This window comes from Pinus tabuliformis, chromosome 2_2, assembly GCF_031772625.1.
Source record: "Pinus tabuliformis cultivar Carrire ecotype Pingquan chromosome 2_2, CPIR1, whole genome shotgun sequence".
Lineage (NCBI taxonomy): Eukaryota > Viridiplantae > Streptophyta > Pinopsida > Pinales > Pinaceae > Pinus > Pinus tabuliformis.
The window spans coordinates 640315829-640339932 of record NC_142300.1 but is presented as its reverse complement, the minus strand read 5'-3'; the positions used below and the strand labels follow the sequence as shown (position 1 = coordinate 640339932).

General features: G+C 36.4%; 1 protein-coding gene across 2 annotated transcripts; it reads left to right on the top strand.

Annotated features, from left to right (window-relative positions):
- Positions 1–18699: 18699 nt before the first annotated feature.
- On the top strand, positions 18700–19628 carry LOC149194251 (uncharacterized). 2 transcript variants are annotated; one of them, XM_089407409.1, is made up of 3 exons: positions 18700–18943; positions 19054–19120; positions 19221–19628. In XM_089407409.1, exons 1-3 carry the CDS (start codon positions 18754–18756, stop codon positions 19294–19296), a joined length of 333 nt encoding a protein of 110 aa, XP_089263535.1. In that variant the 5' UTR covers positions 18700–18753; the 3' UTR covers positions 19297–19628. The 2 variants fall into 2 exon arrangements, 1 of the variants encoding a protein (XP_089263535.1); XR_016255054.1 differs by having other exon boundaries at positions 18713–18943; positions 19032–19120.
- Positions 19629–24104: the final 4476 nt, after the last annotated feature.

Genomic DNA, 24104 nt, shown 5'->3' with positions numbered 1-24104 from the left:
ACAAGGTTGTGTAGACTAATCCATGAGTCCATATTCCAGTAGGATCAAATGCAAGGTTGTCTAGTGTGAGGCCTTGTGATCTATGTATTGTGCGTGCACATGCTAATTGAATAGGAAATTGTTTTCGTATTTTGATATAGCCTATTTTTGTTGATGGTGTTATTTATTTTTTATATTCGCAATATGGGGATCCAATTTGCAAAAATGCATTTTCTATATAAGTGAGCCAACTTTCTAGCTTGGCGATGACCCATGTTTGTATCGAAGAACTTGATCCATATGGCATCAATTTCATTTGTTTTTGTATAGAATTTAATGATTCCATCTGCTCCATTAACAAGGCCATCTTGTGAATCATAATTTACAGCATAAATCTCAACTAACATATTTAATTTCATGACTATCTGTGAAGGCAATGTTGTTGTATGTAAATGTGAAGGGAAATCGCCATGGTTTTCATCTTCTTGGTTGATTGCATTGATGAAAATTTTGACACTAGGAACAATTGACAAGATTCTCTTTTTGTGCAAAGAAATGTCTTTATTTTTATAAAAGAGATAGGGGAAATTAGGGTCAATAGGTGTAGGACTAACACATTTTTTGTTCAAATATAACAACTCATCCTCTGTTTGAGTGTTTTTTCACATTCTATATAATATTGAGATGTATGCTTATCTATTTGGCACATTGTAATATGAAATTCATAGCATTTTACATTCACTATCCATAAGTCATATGGTATTGGTTGTTTGTTGAGAATAGGTTGTTCAAATATAAGGGAATCCTTTATTGGTTATGCTTGGTAGAGATCACCGCAAAATATGATGTTAATATTTCCAAAGTATTTTGTCTAGACATGTTTAGTGTTTCTCAATCGATCATCAGCACAAAACAAGAAACAACTTCCTAGCAGGGAAACCTCATCAATGGAAACTAGTCTCAATTCTTGGTAAAGTTTTCTAAGCGCATATAATGTTTCATTGTTAAGAGATGTAGGGGAAGACTTGTTGAAAGGCATAAGAAGCATAGAATGTACAGTTGTACCACCTTCATTATATGCAGCTTTGCCCGTGTATACTAGAATCAACCCCCTTGGTTTCAAAGGATAAGTTGAATGGTGTGCATCATAAAGCCATATGAGCATTTGGAATATTACCTTTGTTGTGAATGTTTTCCCAGTTCAGACTCCTCTACTTAGGAATAGATGGAATGATTTCTCCATGTTCATACATTTTTTCATTGCAATGTATTTGATAATTTCTTGTTGTTCTCTATTGAACGTTCCTCTTAATTTGCGATATTATGCATTCTCAAGTAGAACTGGATGCTCTGACAAATGGAATCCAATATTAAATTGTATTATTTTGCATTTTGTTTTGAACATTGCAAATTTATTTCCAAATCATATTTTTCACTAAGGTGTTCAATGATTTCTTTTTTTTTCATTGTAGCAATTGGATCTATGGAATTGTTTTGGATTCCTTGAATTGCATTTTTCAGATTGCCCCATAGTGGTTTGATGTTATAAGTGAATTTAGATTCATTTGTTTTTATTGTACTTTCATGTAAGATATAAGTGGTTTCCCATGATAGTAAGTTTTGCTTCAATGCATTCTCATTTTTTTCAAATGAAACATATAGCAAAAGATTTTCCCTGTAATAGTTTCCATAGTCAATGTTATTTTCGTATCTGATGAACTGTATGACCTTTGGTTTCTTTCTTTCTGAAATGGGTGTGCCATTTTTGTTGTATCTTGAGGCCAATTTAGCAAAGCATACATGATTTATAGCATTAGGTCGGCCAATGTAATAATCAATCATGGAATTACACATTACATTTTCGGAGTTTCCATCTTCTTGTTGTAGCAAGAATGATGGTTTGAGGATAAATGTGTGTTCATACATTGGTGTTGTTTTCATAAATATGCATTCTCGTGAACTATGATTGAATGGAGAAAGTGTTATATGCACTTCTTGTTGAGCTGATATTTGTTGGAGATTAAGAAAAGCATTTCCCAATGAAAATATCATTTCAATAGCATTTGCTTTTCTCTTTTCATGTTCTCTTCTTATTCTTTTAAATGCACTTGTCATTGATTTGTCAACTTTTGTCATGTAAGATGTGAAATATGATGTGGTTGCATATGCATTAAGGACAAATTGGGAATCACTATTTGCATTCCATAGTTGTGGCATGTTCTTTGCAAAGCTATTGTTCCAAATATGAGAGGGTTTTTGTCCCAATAAAATCCTTGGTTGCTTGACTGTAATTTGTATTATTATGATGTAATCAGTTTTAGTTAAATGTAATTCTTGCAAAAATTCTTCAAAAGTACTATTGCTATCATATTTTCTAGTTTCCAAGATATCATATAACAATTTAGCTTTCTCATTAATTGTCTTGTCTACCAATCCAATTGGTTCAAGAACTTTCGTGCTTCTCATGGGTGGAATTGGGAAATTGTATCTGCAATGTAAGAGTTTTCTCTCTTTTACAACTTTTTGTATGGTGATGTTGATGTATTTTTGCAAGCTATAGATCAAGGTAATCTGTGTTACAAGTCAAATAATTTTTGATGAAGTTTTCAATGTTAGCATTACTATTGACTCCATATATTGGTCGCGGAAAAATAAAAGGTTGTGCAATAGAAAGACGTTGTTGCAAAGGATAAAGAAGTTTCTTCCAAGGAAAAAGAAGCAACAAAAGAAAAGACTATGTCGTAGGCTAGCATTGGCCTCGGCAAGTCAGATACAGAGTGCACCCATGTGGAGGGTGAGACAGAGGAAGAAGGGGAAGGGGGTGCAGTCATGGAATCCCCCTTCATTGTCAAAAAGAGGATGAAGAGGGGTTTGACAAGGCCGTGCAAGGAGCAAAAATTAGATAAATTGTCCAGTGTGACACCTTTGGTCCTTACGGAGGGGGACTTAGACGAAATCAGAGATGTGGTTCACGATGCAACATAGACCATCTGGAACCATCGAAGACCAATATCATCAGACATTGGATAAAGTGCAGCAGGGCCTGAGGGAGTTACAAGTCCAGACTGCCCTCATTCGAGTGAGTGTGGGACAAGCGAACTTGAAGGAAGTGAGCTTGAAACAAGCGAATGGGCCAGCCTTAGTTGCAAAACTCATCTCGAACCTTTTCATATTGTAGATACGAAAGGGGTCACTACATGTTGACTCAACAGAAGGCATGGCACACCTCCTACACATGAAAGATTTGAGTCTAAATATAGTGGTGCTTCCTATTCGGAAACTGCACAAGCTCCATCAAGGGGTGTCTGATGAGCTCAGAATTCGGGAAAAATGTGCATTTTTTATCATCAACGAGGTCGAAACCAATAATAAATAGATGTTCGAGGACAAGGTGCAGGCCCTAAAGAAAAGGGAGGAAGTAATGGCGCAAAGTTAGTAGCTAGAAGCATCTATTGTGCGGGCCTGCAGTGAGCTTCCCAAGCTCTAGATTCCAGTAGAAGCAGCCTCTTCAGAAAAGATTAAGAAGATAGCTTCCACAATAAAGGAGACAAAGGCAGAAATTGGCAAAGTCATATTTGAGCTGCAACTCCAAATCTCTGAGCTACAAATTAAACTGCAGCAAACTAATCCACCAGAATTTAGAGAGTAGCACGAAGCTATTATCAATGAAGAGATGGATAGCTTGGAAGCTACAATCAAGGGATGCACTCAGTTTTTCGAACAAGCCATGGAACTGTTGACCTTGTTGCAACAGGATCCAACTCTGGAGAAAATTGAAGCTGATATCTAGGAAAATCAGAGGCAGTTCGATGAGATAAGGTCTACAACGTGAACCTTAGCTCCAGTGAAAAGGTTCACCAGGTAACAGGAGGACAAGCTCATCCAAAGCGAGATCGATGAGCTGTGTCACAAGGAACCAATCATATCTTCAAGGACACCACCTTGGGAAGATGAAGAAATTCAGTTAACTATGTCTATGCAAAGCAAGTTTAAAGAAATGTAGCAGACATAAAGAACCATGGGCCTTGCAGTGAAAGGCCAAACAATAGAAAAGATGGTTAAGGAAGTCTGTCGGGCTGTTGCGCAGGGGACAACAAACCTCCAAGTTTTGAAGATAGATTTTAGTGAGCTGCAAGTGAAGATCTAGGCGCCACCAGAAGAGTGACCTGAGGACGAGTCATGACTTTATGTTGGGGGCTTATTGGGACAGGGTCCCCTCGAGTCAATTTTGTAATAGTTTTTGTTATCTTTGTAATGTCTCCACATTTTGAGGAGTGGGGCTCGAAGGTCATTATAATTCAAAGGGGCTTTACGAAGGTCAAACCCCCTTAGTTTGTTAGAAGTTAAGTAGTTTTGTGACTCGACCGTGGTTCACAGACCATCGTATTGTAAAGACTATGATATAAAAGAGTCATAGGAGGTCATAAGAGAAAGAAATTCATTGAAGATCTGGGTATGAGAAAGTGATCTAACTCAGATGAGTCTATTTTCTATACTTAGGCGAAGGGGAAGGCTCCTGCAATTGTGTGCGTGAAGACCTTGGTAAGTAATCAACTGAGTGTGTGGGCCCTTGCAGCTATCTGTGCACGGAAGAAAGAGTCTACAAGAGAAGGATTGAACATAATAAAGAATATTAAAAGAAAAATCAATGTATCTGTGCATTAATCTTTACTTCTGCTTTTCTATATATTCTCTATGTTATTGCATTTATCATAAAAAACACTTAATTGATGTGTGAAAGTAGTAGATTTGTTAGTTCACTTGATGTTATGAATGCTTAAAGCAATTGGCGCAGAGTTGAATTTGTTTTTTGTAAGTTACTGTAATTTCCACATTTCAAGGGTTAGGGTTCACGAAGGTCAGAATAAAGCCTTAGAAGTAATAGAAACCCCTCATGTAGACCTTTGGATGTAGAAATATGGTTCTATCATCCCCCAATACTGCCTCGGGTGAGACGGAAACCTACGCTACGCGGGTTGTCACTGAAAGGGCCGACAATGGAGGGTTTTGTGGGTTGGTGCAACTTACTCTAAACATGGGACCATACCCCCTTAAGCCAACAAGTAGGCATAGTAGAAAGCTAGAGAAGAATGCATATGCCAAGAAGTGGCCTACCACAATCTGGAAGAAGAAAGAGAAGCATCAAGTGAAGTGCGGAATTTATTTATGCATGTTTGAGGAATATAATGATTAATGGTACATATATAGTGGATGTTCCCATCATATGTTAGGGGACCAAAGCAGATATTTCTTGAAGAAAATAAAATATGGGTATGTTATTCTTGGAGACAATACACATATTAAGGTGTAGACAAGGCCAACCTTAGTGAAAAGAATAAAAAAGAAGATAATGTGTTGTCAGTTGATGGCATTGAGAACAATATAATGAGTGTGAGATGGATGATTGATGGAGGCAAGGAAGTGATTTTCAACTCCAAAGGTTGCAGCATCCAGAAAGAAGGGCCAAAGAGGTTGATTTCAAAAGGATTCATGAAACTAGGTAGTGTGTATGTAACGAAGCTGGGAAGAGTGAGAAAAATTAAGATATCAAAGATAATCTCTTCCTCTTTAGGTCTCAAGTAGGAGAATTTGATCCCTGCTACAATCCATTGTTTTCATATTTATTCGCAAAAGGGTGCGAAAGAGCAATGTAAGGTCTGCATGGTCTTTGGGGGAGTGTACGATAGCAACATGGAAGCTTTAGGAAGGTATGAAGGAAAGTTGTAACAGAAATTGCATGATGTGACTGAGAGCCTACTAGCATGACCAAGTCTGTAGGATCTCCAACAAATGAAGAAGGTATATGAGATCAATGGGATTTGTGCATGGTACTAGGATTTCAGGGGTTTATATCATTTTTACCTTACTTTAACTCATTTTTTTTGTATTAGCTCCGTATATTGTATACATGATTGAAAAAGAATATGGGTCAGCCACATGCATGTACTTGATTATATTTGAAATTGTGGTTGTGTAGCTCTTGGTTGAGGTATCCATAGGACCATGTCATTTTCATAAGCCATGCATGTTCATGTATCTCTCTTTGTCCACTAGTTGAGTAACCCCAGTATGAGTCATGTATACGAGAGAGGGTTATTTGGAATACATATCAGTGAGTATTTTGAATCAACCTTATATGCACCCTTGAGTGTTAGATCTATCCTTGTATCATTGTTGCCTTCATCATTGATTCAGTTGGTTGTGTAATCATTGTCCTAGCCATGAGTTTTCGCATGCATGCATTGACTCATCTATTTTATCCATGTACTATCATTGATATTTCCTTGTATTATCATTATAAGCCTTGTATTTTCATATGTTTCATTTATCATGGCTTGTTGTGAATACTTGTAGTAGCCTCTTGCATGTACCTAGGAGGCAAAGGAAACATCATAATTCATTAATAATAGCCTTGATAATTGATTGCATCCATAATACATGTTCAGGGGGATTATGATCAGTAAGAAGAAGGTCATGGTGTTGGCCTTATTGTCATGATGTCATGTTGTTGCAGGAGTCGCAACTATGAGTAGCGGATTTATTTGGTTTCTAATGTCTATTTGCAAATGTTGCAGTTGATTATATTTCATCAGAGGAAAATTGGTATCAGTATATTGGTGTCAACGTGGTGATTTATAGAGGATTGGTCACCCTTTTCCATTGATTTTAAAGAGGGAGAGTGAGATAACCACTAGTGGAGAGTGAGACCAGCTAGCTAAACAAGATTACAAATCAATAAAGAAGATTGCATATTGGTGGTGTGGTTGTAGGTTTCCATCAATGATAAAGGCGGAGATTGTTGGAAGCATGGTGTTGGCATTGATTTCAACCATAGAGCTTGTTGTGTTAGCATTGATTTCAACATGGTTTGGGTTGATGTTCTCTAGTTCTTAGCATGTTACAAAGGTTTCTAAGGAAGTGATGGTGTAGGTGGTTTTAGTTCTGGTTGGTAGATTTTGGCTTTCCCCAAGTTTATGTACAAACATTGTTAAAGCATAACATATTAGCATTTGTGATCCCTACCACCAAGATTTCCAGTTCAATATATGCACTCATATCCCAGATAATTAATGTTGAATAGACATTTGCACTTATAGGTGGAGAAAAGGGAAAACCACGGGCTAAAACGGTGAATTTCTAATGGATTGGAAGTGATCTCAACATTTGATGTAGTCACACTTAACTCATTTTTATTTGGTCTCAAAATGTAATGAATGCATTAGGCATTGATTTGGTCCTCCACATAGTGATTAATTTAGTCATCACAAGGTAATGGAACAAAATTAATGAATGGTGAATTGCTCGATCCGCTTGGTCATGGTTTATGTCTCCCAATGGTGTAAATGTATTAAATATATAATTGTTGATCTAGTCAGTGTGTTTTTCTTGGTCCAATTTGGCATTTGAAAATAAGTTTAAGTTTCTCCTATTATGGATTGACTAGGGTTGGTCAGTGAAATATAGTCACCAGTATGATGTATGCTCCGAGAAAAGTCAGTGGATGATTTGGGTGCAATGGAAATTCCTATGAGAAGAGAACATGTCCGCATTTTTGAATTATAACACCTTGATATCGATAGTTTATAAGACCTATAAAGCTTTGACATCTCCTATATGGTGCGATGATAGTTTGTAAGAACATAATGACATTACATTGATGAAAAGATAGAGTGTGTGTGCATCAGAAGACAATGGAGATAATCATGAATGTTCTGTGTTGTTGAGCAATTGGAGGATGAGAAGGAATGTACTCTTGAGAAAATGTATACCCTTTTAGATGATATCAAACCTATTTCTACATGATATGTGATCCGAAGTGATTAGAAACCAATTGTATACATCCACAATAGAGTAAATAGGATTGATCGTCTGCAGTTATAGTGTGAATCGTAGCTTGTGCACTGAGACTAGTGCGACAGTAACCAACGTGTGCACTGAGTTGTAAGGAAAATAAAACTGTGTGTTGTAGAATGTTATGTGAATTGAGGAAATGTGTATGGATGAGGCAATGATGTAATGAAGACTAGAATTCATTCTTGTGGGTTGAGTGATTGAGGATTTTTTTGGTGTGTTCAACCTATGACTAAGAAAAGGGTTTTGAAGAAAAGCTTACACTTGTAAACATGTTGTTATGAACCTTATAATGCTTGAAGATTTTATGTATTGTCAAGTATATGGATGAATGTTTCCTTCTGTTGAGTGTCGAAAAAGAGAATGTGCTAATGCCCCAAGAGTTGTAAGGTGTTGTTGTTGTTAGGGTGTGTGGCTATGTGTCATATAGCTGAGGAAAAAATTAATGTGTTCTCTATGTTGATGTATTGTTTCATATGATGTCTTTGTATTGATAGTATGCAAAGTACTTAGAGGTCTAATTATGTTGCTTATAATTTTGCTAGTTTTTTCAATGGGCATGTGTTGAGAGTGTTATCATATGGAAATCATACACTCATTTGTACAAATTAAGAGGCACTCAAAGTCAGTGATCAACACATACAGGGGTGATATTTTCAGCTCGAAATGCCATGAAGACAAAAAATCAAAAGCTTTCATAAGGTTCAAGTTAAAAAATTGGACCTTTTGGGTGCACCATTACCGAAAATTAGCGGTCGCACAGCGGTTTCTTCGATAGTCACGGGGTTACGAAAATGTATAGTCAACACCTTGGGTTGCGAACTTGCTTGAGAAACACTCTGAATCTTGATATGATGGGTTGAAAATTTTGAGCCTTAAGCCCCAGGAAGCCTTAAACGCAAGGAAATGGTATTTCTCAGCTCATTTATGAGGTGAACGACCACATTAATGAACTAAGGGGAGGAGGAGTGACCAAGAAACTCTATAAATACAAGTTCTATGAGAGTTAATAACAAGAATAAGTAAATCATTGGTATGCTACTAAAATTTCTCCCTAGCAATCAAGCCTTTCATTGAGAGATGATTTCATCACTGAGAGAGTCTTCAAACTTCTTTGAGAGAGAGAGAGAGTGAGAGAGATTGCAAGGAGATTGAGGAAAGTAACTTACTTGTTGAGGCTTTTTTAGCACCATTGCTCAAACAATTATCTCCAACTGTCTCTTATTCATCTATTGTATCTCTTCTACATTCAAAAGTAAAAAAAGGGAACCCTTTTCCATTACTTTTTTTATGTGTTTTCTACATCAAGAATTATTAATTTGTTTATTTGTTAGTTTTTAGTTTATGTTAATGTATGAATTTTTCTCACTACTTACAGTGCTTTCTTTACCCATGTTTTTCCACTAACAACAACCAATTTCTTGTATTTCCCAGTGGAGTCACCATCTTGTAGTAGTGCGTTTGTTTCTAGGGAGTTCCAAATAGGCCTTCCTTAGACCACGCTTACCAGCAACTAACACTTACACCTGGTAAACGTCCATGTCGGTTGATAGTTCCTCCCATACATGTATCACATCATTTTATGGATCACCTCACATGATCAATATCCATGACCACCCACTCAGGACCAGGAGCCATCTCATTTGCATGTCTTAAATATCAACCTCATTCTACTCTTCTTTACTTATTACTTAACAACCCCACTCTTGGGCCACCTCATTTACTTTTTGTTGGATTAATTCAAATCCAACCCTGCATTCTACATTTTTTATACCATCCCTCCATACGACATAACCCATATGCGTCATTTCATCTCCCTCATCAACCTCACATTGAAACCAATCAATGGGGCTCCCACCTTCAGCAAAATAACCTACCTACATCATTACACATGTCCTCATATTCACGGGGCACCTGTCTCTGTGTTTGTACATCCAAAACCATTTTCAATTCTTTTGGAAAGTGTACACAAAAGGTTTGGGAAAAGGATTCCCACCCATATTTTTGTGTATTGTACCGAGCAACAGTCCCTAAGTCTTCCATGGTTGGATCTCACTTATATCATCAAACCATGATCCACATTCATGCATCATTCACCATGCCATTCAGAACGTGTTCATACCTACCATGGATTCCCTACTAACTCCAGGGACATTTCCCCCATAAGAATTGTTTTGACTTCTTCCACTTGCATTATAGCTCCAACTTTGGGTAGTTTTCCATATCCATCCATACTGTCAGCTCTCATTATCATGCCTTTATGACACATCAGGTTACAATCATCTTCATTCCTTCGTGAATCATCATTTCTAGCAGTTGGCACTTCCTTCCTATCAACTTCAAAACCTATCTTCCAGGATCGATTTTATGCCTTGGTTTCTCCTCCCCTTATGAGAAAACCTTAGGTGGCATAGTGGGAATAATTATCGCCCATTAATGTCATAGGTTTCCCTGACATTCAACACCAGCACAATTTTTTCATGTCAGGGTAGTATTGTACACTATGAATGTGCAGTTCTCTCATTTAATTAAAGACCCATGCATCCCTTAGCACCTCATTCATCAATTCTTACATTTTGATGCATGGGAGGTTCTTAGAGTCGAAGACCCATGTACCCATAAGCACGCCATTCAATATTGCTTCACCTTTGATACATTGGGGAACCTAGTTCTATCTACTTGTCAGAAATGCCCCTAAGGGCACAAGAAATGATCATCATCAGCCATAAGCACATCAACCACATCAACACTGACTTGACAGGACCATTTCCTGTGTGATTGTAATAGTTAGTCATTAGCCATCATAACGAGCATGGGACATGCTCACCTCATATAGAACTTTTTTATCTCAGAATTTCTTCAGAGCATGGTTATCTTTAATTCTCAATCAAGGATTTTCCCTACTCGTCTCCAGATTAAGTTACTAAATCTATCAAGATGTTGGTAAGGCTCTCAGTCATATTAGAAAAATGTGATGTATTTTGGCTATACACTTTCTCATAACCTTATACATCAAGGGGAAACTATTATCATATAGAAACTATACACTCATTTGTACAAACTAAGAGACACTCAGTCAGTGATCAACACATATAGGGGTGACATTTTTAGCTGAAAACTCTATGAAGACAAAAAATAAAAATATTTCCTCAGGTTCAAGTTAAAAAACTGGACCGTGTAGGTGCACCATTAAGGAAATTAGCAGTTGCACAGTTGTTTCTTCGATAGTCTTGTGGTCACGAAAATGTTCAATCAGCACCTTAGGATGTGCACTTTCTTGAGCAACACTCCAAATATTGATATGATGGGTAGAAAAATTTGAGCCTTGAGCCCAAGAAGGCTTAAATGCAAGGAATTAGTAGCTCTCAACTCATTTATGAGGTGGACCACCACAATAATGCACCAAGGGGAGGAGGAGTGACCAAGAAACTCTATAAATACAAGTTCTAAGAGAGGTAATAAAAATAAGAAGCAAAGCATTGTTACGATGAAAAAATTACTCCCTAGGAATCAAGCCTTTCATTGAGAGAGGATTTCATCATTGAGAGAGTTTTCATACTTCTTTGAGAGAGAGAGAGAGAGTGAGTTTGCAAGGAGAGGAAAGACACTTCCTTGTTGAGGATTTTTGAGGAACCTTGCTCAAACAATTATCTCCAAGTGTATTTTATTCATTTATTGTATCTCTTCTACATTCAGTAGCCAATAAAGGGAACCCTTTTCGATTACTTTGTTGATGTGTTTTCTTCATCAAGAATTATTCATTTGTTTATTTCTAGTTTTTAGTTTATGTTTATGTATGCATTGTGTTCACTACTTACAATGCTTTATTTATCCATGTTTGTCCACTAAAAACAATCAATTGCTTGTATTTCCCTTGTAGGGAACAACCAACTCTAAGGAAAGTGTATTTGGTACTCCATATCAACAAACACACCACTACAGAGAGATGTTGTTGCTAGTATTTTTGTATGGTGTTGCTACTAGTGAGTTTATATGTTTCTTGTGTGGTTTTCTAACGAGTGTATGATACTATTATTGGGTTGATGAGCTAGTGTTTGAACAAAGTGAAAGGATTTAAGTTGTTGTTAGGATGTTTGTATGTTCTAGGTTACTAAGGTGTTATGGTGAGTAGAGTTGGTTATTTTTATGTTGCTAGGGTTTGGTTTATGTTTTAGTAGACCTAGTAGAGTTTGAGGCATATGTTGTGGAAAAGAGAGTTGTATTGCAAAGTGGTGTTCTAATGCTTTTAGTTTGAGAAAAGAGATATACTTGGGTCTAGTATGAAAATAGATGAAATGAGGCCTACATTTCAAAATGAGACAAGGTTTGTATCAATAGTTAGTCATGACTTTTGGTTTATGCAATGCACCAACTACATTCACGATGTTAATGAATGAAATATTACACCCTTTTCTAGATTGATTTTTTATTGTCTATTTGAAACATCGTACATTTGATGTAGATCCTAGAGACATTAAAGAAGCTCAAACCACAAGAAATATCTAAAGAAATGTGATTTTTCTCAACAATCTAAGGTGTATTTAGGATATGTTATTAGTGGAGGAGAGCCAAAGACAAATGGGCAAACAAAAGTAGTCAACTATACTTTGGTGTAGCTTTTGAGGGGTTACAATTAGAAGCATCCAAAGAATTGGGATGAAAATATGGTATATATACAACACTATTATAATAGAGTAGTCTGAACTTCTATTGACAAGTTCCCATTTGAATTTGGTTTGGATATTTTCCGCCTTCACCTTTGGATATTGCATATGTACAACAAGGAGGAGTGAGCAAGGATCTTGTAGGGGATTCCTTAAGGGAAGAAAAAATTGTTGAGAAGATAAAGAAAAACCATCTATAGGTGCAAGAGACACTCTACAAGTCATAGAGTGGGATATAGAGTATGGTTACAATTAAACAAGAAGATGTTATAGGGCCCTAGAAATAAAATCAAGGCTCTTTGATATGGTCCCTTTGAGATACTGAAAAAAGTAGGAGATGACACCTATAAACATAGACTACCTCCATATATGTGCACTTACTTAGTGGTGAATGTAGAAAATATGAAATCTTATGAGCCTTCCATGTTGGATTAATAAAATCAAAATGTTATACATTTTGTAGAGGATTTAGCCCCAAATTCTTAAGAAGAGTTAATAGAGGATATAATTTTGTGAAAAAGTTCCATAACATCAAGATAGGGTCAGCATGAACTTTGGTAGATTGGGTTGAAAGGATAACTTCCGATCAAGGGTAATTGGTACTCCAAGGAGAAGGTAAAAATAATGTCCTCGCCTCATTTAGTGAAAATATTTTGTGGACCAATAGCCTCCCAAAATGGGGAGGTATGATCTGAATTGAATGATTATATTATTTTTCATCCATCTGGATGATTTTAGAGTGGAAAAATTGGAGGAATTAGCTCACAATACCATTTTTATTAATGAGCCCGAGTTTAGTGAATTGGGTGTTCAAATCTTGTGGAGGAAATTTGGGGTATTTCCTAAAGATTTTTAATGTCCAAAAGCTCTTTACTTGCACTAGACCCACTAGCATTGTTTAACACTTAGCTACCTTTCCAATGGCACAAGAAAGACCTCAAACACAATCCATATGAAAAAGTTATGCCACCCAAAAGTTTTCCTTCCTATTTTTACCACTATGACTCAAGAGGATGCTACATTAGCCTCGTTAATCATGCAAAAGGAGTTGGTTTGGTGAGCATGATGAAGAAGACTCTAGAAGGGTCAATATTGTAACTCTAGTTAAGAATTGAAGGAGTCAAATGTAACCATTAGTAGGCTATCAAGTTGTGTTATAATCGAACCACTCAACAGAAAAGGGGTTCCATTATGTTCTAGAGAATTTTGTTCCATAGTAGAGAAAAGTAGCTAAGAATGGATAGAGAGAGTAGAATAGAGAGGATTTGTGTTCAGTAATTTTTGATGGGTTGCAAGTTTCACTCATTTGTATTTACATGATTTCCATTCAAAGAAAGAGAGAGTAGAGCATCATCACCTTCCAACTAGGTTTTCCCCCAAAAGGGTTTCCTAGATCATATCTTTTGTTATTATGATTTTGTGAGCGATTTTTTTAATTTTTTTTATTTTTTCCAAATTTTTACATTTTAAATGCATAAGAAAGAAAATAGTAACTTAATAAAAACATAAATTTAAGGAAAAATTAACCTTCATAATACTAATTTTAGATTTTGTGGTAAATTATTATTAGAATTATTGTGACAAATCATTTAATGAAATATCCATAGAATTTATAGATTAATAGATATAGAAAAAAATGTTAAAAAAAAACTAATAAGTTTATTGAAATTCAGTATTATTTATTATCAATTCAATCTTATACATATATTCACTATTATAATATATTTTTAACTATTTAATTATATTATAAAAATCTAAAAATATTTCAAGTTTAAAAAAAAAAAAAAAAAAAATCTTATATAATTAACCCAAAAGAAATCCAACTCAATTCCCTAACACAATACAACCTCGAATAGTTCATTATTCCAAGATAGTGATAACCATGGATATAGAGATATAGAAAAAAGGCAAGAAAATCCTACCACTAGAATGAAACTCAGTTATAATGTACCATTAATTCAATATTTTTATTTAATAAAATAATATATATATATATATATATATATATTATTTCGATGGGGCAAAGGATTCAAGTTTGAACTACACGATGAGGCGTTAATGTGACCCTCATATATGACAATAGGCAAGCATAGGGTGGATGAAAGTGATAACTATTATTGGAGGCATCAAAGTTTTGAGATGAGTGGCATTTGGTACAAAAGTTGGGTGGTGGTTTGGTTTCTTCATTTGTGGTTTCAGGTTATGGGTGATTGTGTCGGTGGCAAGAACAATGTAGTGTATGCAAATGCCACCAACCTATGCATGATCATTCATCTAATGAATTTTGTGTATGTGTTTTTAGCTAGCTGGCGAGGATTGCAGAGTGGTCCTACTGGGAAGCCTAGTCGCACAAGTTGGGATCCCAGGGTAAGAGTTTGATGACGTCTAAATTGTTACTAGTTTGCGCTTGTGAACGCATTTTTCTAGATTGGTTAGTGTATAGCTGTCGGCGAAAAGAGTTTGGCACTCTCGATGGATTTCTGGTAAGTTTTTTCTCTTTGTTATTTGGTTTTGAATGTGTTTCCTTCGCTCAAATCTTGGGTGTGGGTTGGTTTGGTTTCATTTATATACCCCACCCTTTAGGAGTTGCGACATGGGTTAGAACCAGTGTAGGGGAATGTATGCTTTTGAACCCTGGGTATTGCAAGGTGGGGGTCTAGCAATTGGAGATCTGCGGTTATTTTATCTGTGTTGGGAAACCCTTCTTGGATGTTTGTGGCAATGTAGCTCCGACAATATGGTGGTTGAGTCAACATGTAGTGTATGTGTCTTGGGAGGTTGTATGGGTAGGGATTAGTGACACTCCGACTGTGGGTCTCGGTCGTTGGGTTTTTTGGAGCATACCTTGAGCACAGGTTGTAATAGGGCCTAATTTATGGTGTTATATTGCACCTATAGCAATGTATAGGAAGTGGGGATGGGCTTGAAGGGGGTTAGGACCTCGCGGCTAGCCGGAGGGTCGTGGTGGTTAGGCAAAAGCAGCAAATAATGATGGGGGTGTAGGGGCATAATTTCAGGGAAACTTGCTCATGATCAAGTCCCTTTTACTGGCTAAGCCGACCTGCCACTGTCCTTGGAGTCTTTGGACCTTTAGATGTGGAACATCATTGCATTTTTCGAGGATATGAGGCAACAATGACATAATGACAATAACAAAGTTATAGTGTTTATGATGACCTACAATAGAATAAGTTGGACATCCTCTATCGTATGATATCACTAAGGAGTCAAAGGTGCACTGATGACCACCTGGATTAGGTGGACGGTCACCTAGCTCACCTATAATTTCACATTCATGAGAATCCTAGACTGCTAGATGTACGGAGTGCAAGACTTGCACTAGCTCTTTTGCATGCTACCTGATATTTATTGTTTGTATTTTAATTCTGTATACGTTCGGGGTTTTATGATTTTTTTTTGTTTTTAGTTACTATGTAAAGCTTGACAGCTTTTGCATTGCTCTCATGACCAACAAATGAAAAAAAAAAAAAAAACAAACATAAAATTTTATATTAATTTACTATAAAATTTTAAAAATTTAATAAAACAAGAAATATATATATATATATATATATATATATAATTAATATTCTTAAATGTAAAAAACAAACCATTACTAACTATGAAAAAAAAAAGGTCACCAAATTCTAACAATCTTTTTAAAACTTAATCATTAGTAAATAAAAATTCAATCTTCCACCGGAAAAATAAAAGATATACCGTGGACGGCTAAGAGTCAAAAAAACTCAAGCCAATTTACTTATGTGATACGACTTTATATGTGTGAAACTTGGTTTTATACGTGTGAAACTTGGTTTTGTATATATATTAAAATCAGGAAATTAAAAAAGCAAAGTCAATTCATATAATTTTAAATATTTAATAAAAAAATTAATTTTATATATAATGAATCACAATATAACTAACTGAGAAAGATAAAAATAAAAAATAAAAAATTAATTTTTTTATTAATTAATATGTCAGAAATGTATGGTTAATGGTTAAGTGGCTAAAACCTAAGTCAATTCACTCCTGCGATACAAGCTTACTCATGTGAAATTTGGGAGAGCTTCTTTAAATGCGAATGGACTGTATAGGCTTATTTTTAAATCTATACAAATATAAATAAAGAGTAAGCTTATATAGCCCAACCACTTGGTCCAGAAATATTGATTCTTATTTAAATGCGGTTGGACTGTATAAGCTTACTTTGAAATTTATACAAATATAAATCCAGAGTAAGCCTATATAGCCCACCACATTGATGAAACTTGGTTCAGAAATATATAATCAATGGTTGAGTGTAAAAGTCCATGTGAAATTTTGTTGAGATATATTGTCAATAGTTGGGTCTAAAAGTCAAATCAACTTAGTCAGGTAAGGCAGTCTCATCCAGTGAAACTTGGTAAATCTGGTTGTTTTTACCATGAAATTAAAAAAAGTTTGCAGAATAAAGAGGAGAATCGCATAATTCCAATGGTTGCTTGATATCAATTCAATTGTCCACCAGTAAAACAAAAATATATATCATATAAAACCCAAGTCAACTCAGCCATGCAACATAAGATTACCTGTGAAGCCCGTTTGTGGTTGACAATTCAATCTTTTACCAGTATATTACTAGAAATGAAAAACATAAAAATCAGTCAATTCATTTTTATAATATATTTTCATTTATATTTAAATTAAGTGTAATAAAATAAAAATCTTAAATATAAAAGGAATATAATATAACTAACAATAAAAATCAGTCAATTCATTTTTATAATATATTTTCATTTATATTTAAATTAAGTGTAATAAAATAAAAATCTTAAATATAAAAGAATATAATATAACTAACAATGAAATAGAACGAGGCTTTATAATTAGCTTGCTTTGTTGTTTAGTTTAGTTATTAATTTGTTTTGTATTATTATGATATAATTAGTTTTAATTAAATGTAATAATTATTAAAATAATGGTTTTGTTTTTTTTTCAAAATATTATAAAATAATTTCACTTTTTCTTTTAATGTGCCATTTCTTGAGTCAATTGGTTCAAAAAACTTTTTATATGAGTTTTTTTGTCTTTTATAACTTTTGTATGGTGGTGTTCATGTATTTTTGCCTTACAACTTTGTTTATATAATGTTTTATTAAAAAACATATATATATATATCTTAATTGTGGATAAAGCATCCATTTAATAATAATCATGAATTTGGAGAAGTTTTTTAGATTTTTTTCATGTACCACTAATCATGAACATGTCATCAAAGTCATCAACGTACTATATAGATTTTGTAAATAATAATTGCATTAACCACTAATATATTATTTATTTTTTATTATTGTTTTCTATTATAGATATTGTAATCTTTACGATATACATAATTGGCGAAGATAGAAATATCTATATTTTTTAAGTACTTTTATATATATTATTAAAAAACAAAAATGTATTTAACTTATTCATTTATTTTGAATTTCACATTAAAATATGATATCTAGTTCACTAGTACTAATTACACTAAATAATAGTTTAGTGTAATTTATCTTTTTGCTTGCCGTGAATATATTTTTGAGCCAATAGTTTAAATAAACAACGTTTTAGTGAATTTTATGTAAATTTAAAAATTTGTAAATATCTTTATAATATATTTCAACTATTCATTTCTTTAGCACAGAGAAAAGATAAATAGTAATCCATTTATTTTCAGTTTGTCTTTTGTTTTTTTTTCTTAATTATTTACTGGAATCAGAAAATATATATACCTTCATAATATATTTTAAAAATTTATTGAAGTTATCCATTTCTTTATTTAATAATGAACTAAAAAATAATCATATTATTTGTCACGATCCTTTCTATAATCTAAAAGAATACAGTAATAAATTTTTTTTTTTACTATACACCTTTACAGCTGGAAACTTAATATTACCACTTTACCCGTATTACTCACCCTACCACCCTGAACACATATTTCTTTAATGCATAATGTGACTGTCTTAAGTTCTTAGCATTATAACCATGGGTTATACATAAATATTTTACATAACTAATCAAAACTTATTGCATTGTCCTTCGTTAATGATAAGATATGACATTTATGTGTTGATGGTCGTTTCCATTTGGTGACTGCTGCCAAATGGCAGAGTGAGTACGCCAGCTCACCTTTTCCCGTAGCCATATGGCCCCTCATCACGTGATGGCCATGTGGTCTGAGAGGGTTGACCAGCCCCGGGGTTCACGCTCGGCCTCCCGCCCAAATTCGACGATGGGGATTGCTTGGTCTAATCGGACGGTTCAGCCATACCTAGGGTTTGACCCTGCATATAAAAGTTCAGGTGGTTTCGTTTGTGGTTCATTTGTTCACTTCTCAGTAACCGAGCTCCTCCGATGGTTTGATCTGCAAGTACCCAGGCTCTTTGCTCTGCTCTGGTTCATCGCTCCTCTGCCTCTTCCAGGTTTGCCCGCGCCTCTCTGCATCATTTCCATAGCTGGTTTATGACTCACTGTTTCCCGCTCTTACTGTACATTCTCTAACTGTTTCAGGGTTTGCTTGACGGTTTGATAGGTTCTGATACGGGCCGCAGCTCACCTGCTCCAAACGCCGAAGGGTTTAGTTGCTTCGACAGTTCCAGGTAAGTCATTTCTCATTGTGGTTTCTATTGATTGCACTTGAATGCATTTCGAGGGTTTGTTTCATAGCTGAGACAGCCTGTCCTCTACCTGTTGTCTCAGGTTAATTACTGGACCAAACCCTTATGCAGTTTATGCTTGGCGGCCTTACTTGGACGGCCGGTCCAGCTGCGCCTAGGTTATGGCCTCGATGCCTTAGTTTTCTATTCTCTGTTGAACTTAACTAAGACTCTGTTTCTTTATCATTACCAGATCTAAATCAGTTCTGAGTTCTCGACATTTATGAACAGTTACACAGTTGTATAAGCTACGGCAATATTTGTCTTATTCAGATTTGTTATTGTTTTGGCTCGGCCTGGATTTCTGTATGTCAATGGTTTACCATCCGAGCTTCATAATGATTACTTTTCCCCTATTTGTATATTCACGTGCCGTCACTGGTTAATGAACATTCATCTCTGTTCTAGTTTATATATATATATACACAGTTAATATACAGAGTTGCAGTTATTACTGTTGTTTCATTGTAGCACATAATATTACGGCTATGGTTATATTTTCAAAGTTACCTTGTTTACTTTGTAATTGGAGGCATTCACCGTCTCTGATTTTAATTCTAGATATTATCTGAGAATATACATTTCTATGCCAAGGAGTTTCTAAGTTTATATTGAGCTTCAGTATACGTTGCTTCCGTTTCCCTTCGTTCATTTGTATTACAGTTATGGCAATTTCTTAATTAGGGTTTCATTGCTATGGTAACTATAAGTTTCCCCATCGTTTGATTTTCCATGGCGTTGCTCTCGGCCTTGTATGGCATTATACAGCGTTGAGGATAGACTTGCATTCGCCTCGTGAATGTATAGACTATCCTCCCGCGCACAGGCTCGTCCATAAGTTACCTACAGGTCACAGCGTTCACACGCCCGTTTCAACACTTATTATTGGATTCCTGTATATACTTATTCCAGCATTATGTTTATCTACTCGATTTGTAATATATGATTGTTCTCGTTTCCACCTAGGGTTTGCTGTATATTTTTCTGTGTTAAACAAACACTTCGCTTCCTTCATTGTTACCTGTCATTGTTAAATATATAAACAACTGGAAAAGTTAATGAAAGTATTAAGTTGTTATTCCATGTATTTTTCGTATTCACACAGCACTTGTAGAAGCTGGATTGAAACATGCGTCAGTCCCTTTCTCATAATCCCGCCTTTCAACTTACACTTGTTTACTCTGTTGAGAGGATGCTTACAGAATGAGTTTATAGTTTCGGATTGATGTTTATAATGAATTTCTTTATCAGTTTTTCATATTCCAACTACGGTTAAATAGCCAACTCGGCTTCTCGTATCTACTCAGGTCTTTATATTGTAGAACTATGTACCTTCCTGGTTTGGTTATCGCAGTAATTGGTCTTTCTGCTATTACTAGCTATTACAGATGAGCCGTATAAGCTCGGTGATTGTATTCCACCCAGGTGACTCTGTCACAGTTCTCATTCTGTCTCTTCTAATAATCCGTAGTCTATTCTAAATATCTTACCACAACAACTTTTTAAAGGAAAGATATAACTGAGTACATTCATTACCTGAACCTTTCCTAACTAGTGTTAAAGAAGCGTACCTGGTAATCGATCACAGAAGTGCTTGCTTTCAGTAGTCACCTGTAGAGTTTTCGCTCTTAACCTCCCAACCTTGAGATCCACTGCACTGGATTCTCCCCCCGAGCCATCTTGCAGGCCTGCAGCCCTCAACAAGACTTATGCACCACGGTGCTGGGTCATCTGATCACAACCAGACTTAACCCCCTTTCTTTCACTCTGCAACTCTCTTTCTTGGAATCTCTCCTCTGCCTGTTCCCAAACAGCCCAGAGGTTTTTCCTTCCAGACCCTCTTCAGGGTGAGAGGCAGTTGTCTTTCCTTTCAGTTTCTTAACTGATTAATTTCTTTTAATAGAAAAGCCTCCTTTTGGAGGCTGCCAGCATTTTCATTCAACACATGTGTAAAAAAATTAGTTCATTATATTTTCTTTTAACAAATAATAATGTCTTTTAATAACAAGTTGTCACCCATATTGTTTTTACCACAGCAATTACCGGAAATTACAAGTTACCAGGGTTATTACATCTTCCCCCCCTGGAATTGGACATCGTCCCGATGTCCATTCTCATTAAATAAATTTGGATAGGCTTTTCTGAAAAGTTCCTCGTCTTCCCACGTAGCCTCCTCAGGGCCATAATGCTGCCACAGCACCTTAATTTGGGTAATAGCCCGTTTCCGCAGCCGCACTTCTCTCCGGTCGAGAATGCTCTGTGGTTCGACCAGGACCCCGCCTTCCGGTTCGACCTGCAAACAACCAGCACTTAATCAATTTCCCATTAAGTATAGTTGTATAATCAAACCAATCGAATCAATTCTTACCCGTACGTCTTGCCATTGAATAACATGTCTAGGGTCATACACATATTTCTTTAGGACAGAGACATGAAACACATTGTGAATCTTAATGTGACTGGGTAAAGCAAGTTGGTAGGCCACCGGCCCCACTCTAGCTAGAATCTGAAACGGTCCAAAATATCGGGGAGCCAGTTTGGCGCACCCGCTCCACTGCAGTGTGCTCCTTCTAGTTTGAATCCTTACAAACACATGGTCACCCACTTTATATTCTGCAAATCTTCTTTTCCTGTCTGCGAAACTTTTCTGTCTGTCTTGTGCAGCCTTTAAGTTTGCTCGTACTCTCTTTACCATATCTTCCATGTCTTTTAACATTTCCGGACCCAAACTCAATTTATCCTCTAGCCCACTCCAACTTGAGGGTGTGCGGCACTTTCGCCCATACAAAACCTCAAAGGGACTTAACTGGGTGGAGGTATGATACCCATTATTATAGGCAAATTCAACCAGATGCAAATACTCCTCCCACTGATTAGGCTTGAGCATCACATTTGCCCTCAACATATCTTCCAATACCTGATTGACTCGCTCCGTTTGACCATCGGTTTGTGGGTGGTAAGCTGTACTAAAATTCAGCTGGGTGCCCAACTCAGCAAACAATGTTTTCCAAAAAGTGGAAGTGAACTTCACATCACGGTCCGATATGATTACCTTTGGCATTCCATGCAAGCGGAACACATTCTGCATAAAGAGATGCGCAATTTGTACCGCCTTGTAAGTAGACTGCACGGGTATAAAGTGTGCTGCTTTACTTAGTTTATCAACTACGACCATAATAGAATCATTACCCTTCTTTGTCCGTGGTAACCCGGTTATAAAATCCATGGAAATGGTTTCCCATTTCCATTCCGGAATAGGCAAAGGCTGTAACAGTCCCGCTGGGTGTTGGTGTTCAGCCTTAATTTGCTGGCATTCCAGACACTTTGCCAAATATTCCACCACTTGCCTCTTCATCCCTGGCCAGTAATACTCTTTCCTGAGTGCCGTGACCATCTTTTGGTATCCTGGATGACCGGCATAATGGCTGATGTGGAATTCATCTAGGATCAGTTTCTTAAGGTCACCGGAGTCAGGTACATACATTTTCCCATTGAAATACAGCAATCCAGTATTATCCAATGTGTACCCTTGCTGTAACTTTCCATGATCAGATTGTTGTACTTGCTGTTTCAATTGCTGGTATTCTGAATCGTTGTTTGCTGCTGTTTTTATTTGTTCAACCAGCGAACTCCGCCACCGGCTGGCTGAAAGTTCACATAAGCAATGAACTTTTCGACTTAAGGCATCTGCTACCCGATTTTCTTTGCCCTTTAAATGTTTTATTTCGAAGTCAAACCCACTTAGAAAATCTGCCCAACGGCCTTGTCTCGCATTCAAAGTGGGTTGACTGAAATAATGCGTTAAACTATGATGGTCAGTTAACAGCAGAAATTTCTTTCCGAGAAGGTAATGTCGCCACATCTTAAGTGCATGTATTACGGCAGTTAATTCTAAGTCGTAAGCAGAGTATCTCTGCTCATGTTCTTTTAATTTCCTTGATTCATATGCTATTACCTTCCCTTCCTGCATTAGTACTCCCCCCACGCCCTCTTTGCTTGCATCGGTGCACACCACGTAATCCTTATTAGGATCCGCGATTCTTAAGATGGGTGCGGTGGTGAGTAGGTGTTTCAAGCGGTCAAAACTCTGCTGACACTCTGCTGTCCACTTAAATGCCCTTCCTTTCTTTTGCAATGAGGTAATAGGGTAGGCTATTCTTGAAAAGCCTTCCACAAATCTCCTGTAATAACCAGCTAACCCCATGAAGGACCTGATGTCCGCAACATCCTTGGGTGTAGGCCATTCCATAATAGATTTTATCTTCTCGGGGTCAACCGCAATTCCCTCATTTGTAATTACATGACCCAAATACTGAATTTCCTCTTTAAAGAAATCGCATTTGCTAAATTTAGCATAAAGCTGATGCTCCCGAAGAGTTTGCAACACCAATCTAAGGTGCTCCTCATGTTCCTGCTGGGAACGAGAATATATCAATATGTAATCAATGAATATCAGTACAAACTTGTCCAAAAACTGGTGAAACACGCTATTCATCATGCACATAAAAGTGGCAGGTGCATTGGTTAAACCAAAAGGTAGCACCACAAATTCGTAGTGCCCGTAACGTGTTCGGAAAGCAGTTTTGGCAATGTCCTCATCCTTGATCCTGATCTGATGATAACCAGATCGCAGATCAATTTTGGAGAACACCTTTGCCCCTTTCACCTGATCAAAAAGTTCATCTATTCTGGGTAGAGGGTACTTGTTTTTGACCGTGAGCTTATTCAGCTGTCGGTAATCTATGCACATGCGAAGGGTCCCATCCTTCTTCTTCACGAACAATACTGGAGCTCCCCAGGGTGACACACTAGGTCGAATGTACCGCTTATCCAGCAGTTCCTGGAGCTGCATCTTCAATTCCGTTAACTCTGGTATGCTCATCCGGTATGGTGCCCTCGATACTGGAGCTGCCCCTGGTATTAACTC

Bases quoted from the DNA above. Each gene is read 5' to 3' on its own strand.
- LOC149194251 (XM_089407409.1), top strand. From the start codon at position 18,754: ATGGGGATTGCTTGGTCTAATCGGACGGTTCAGCCATACCTAGGGTTT. The intron at 18,944-19,053 runs GTTTGCCCGCGC...ACGGTTTGATAG, and splicing joins CGCTCCTCTGCCTCTTCCAG to GTTCTGATACGGGCCGCAGC. The intron at 19,121-19,220 runs GTAAGTCATTTC...CTGTTGTCTCAG, and splicing joins AGTTGCTTCGACAGTTCCAG to GTTAATTACTGGACCAAACC.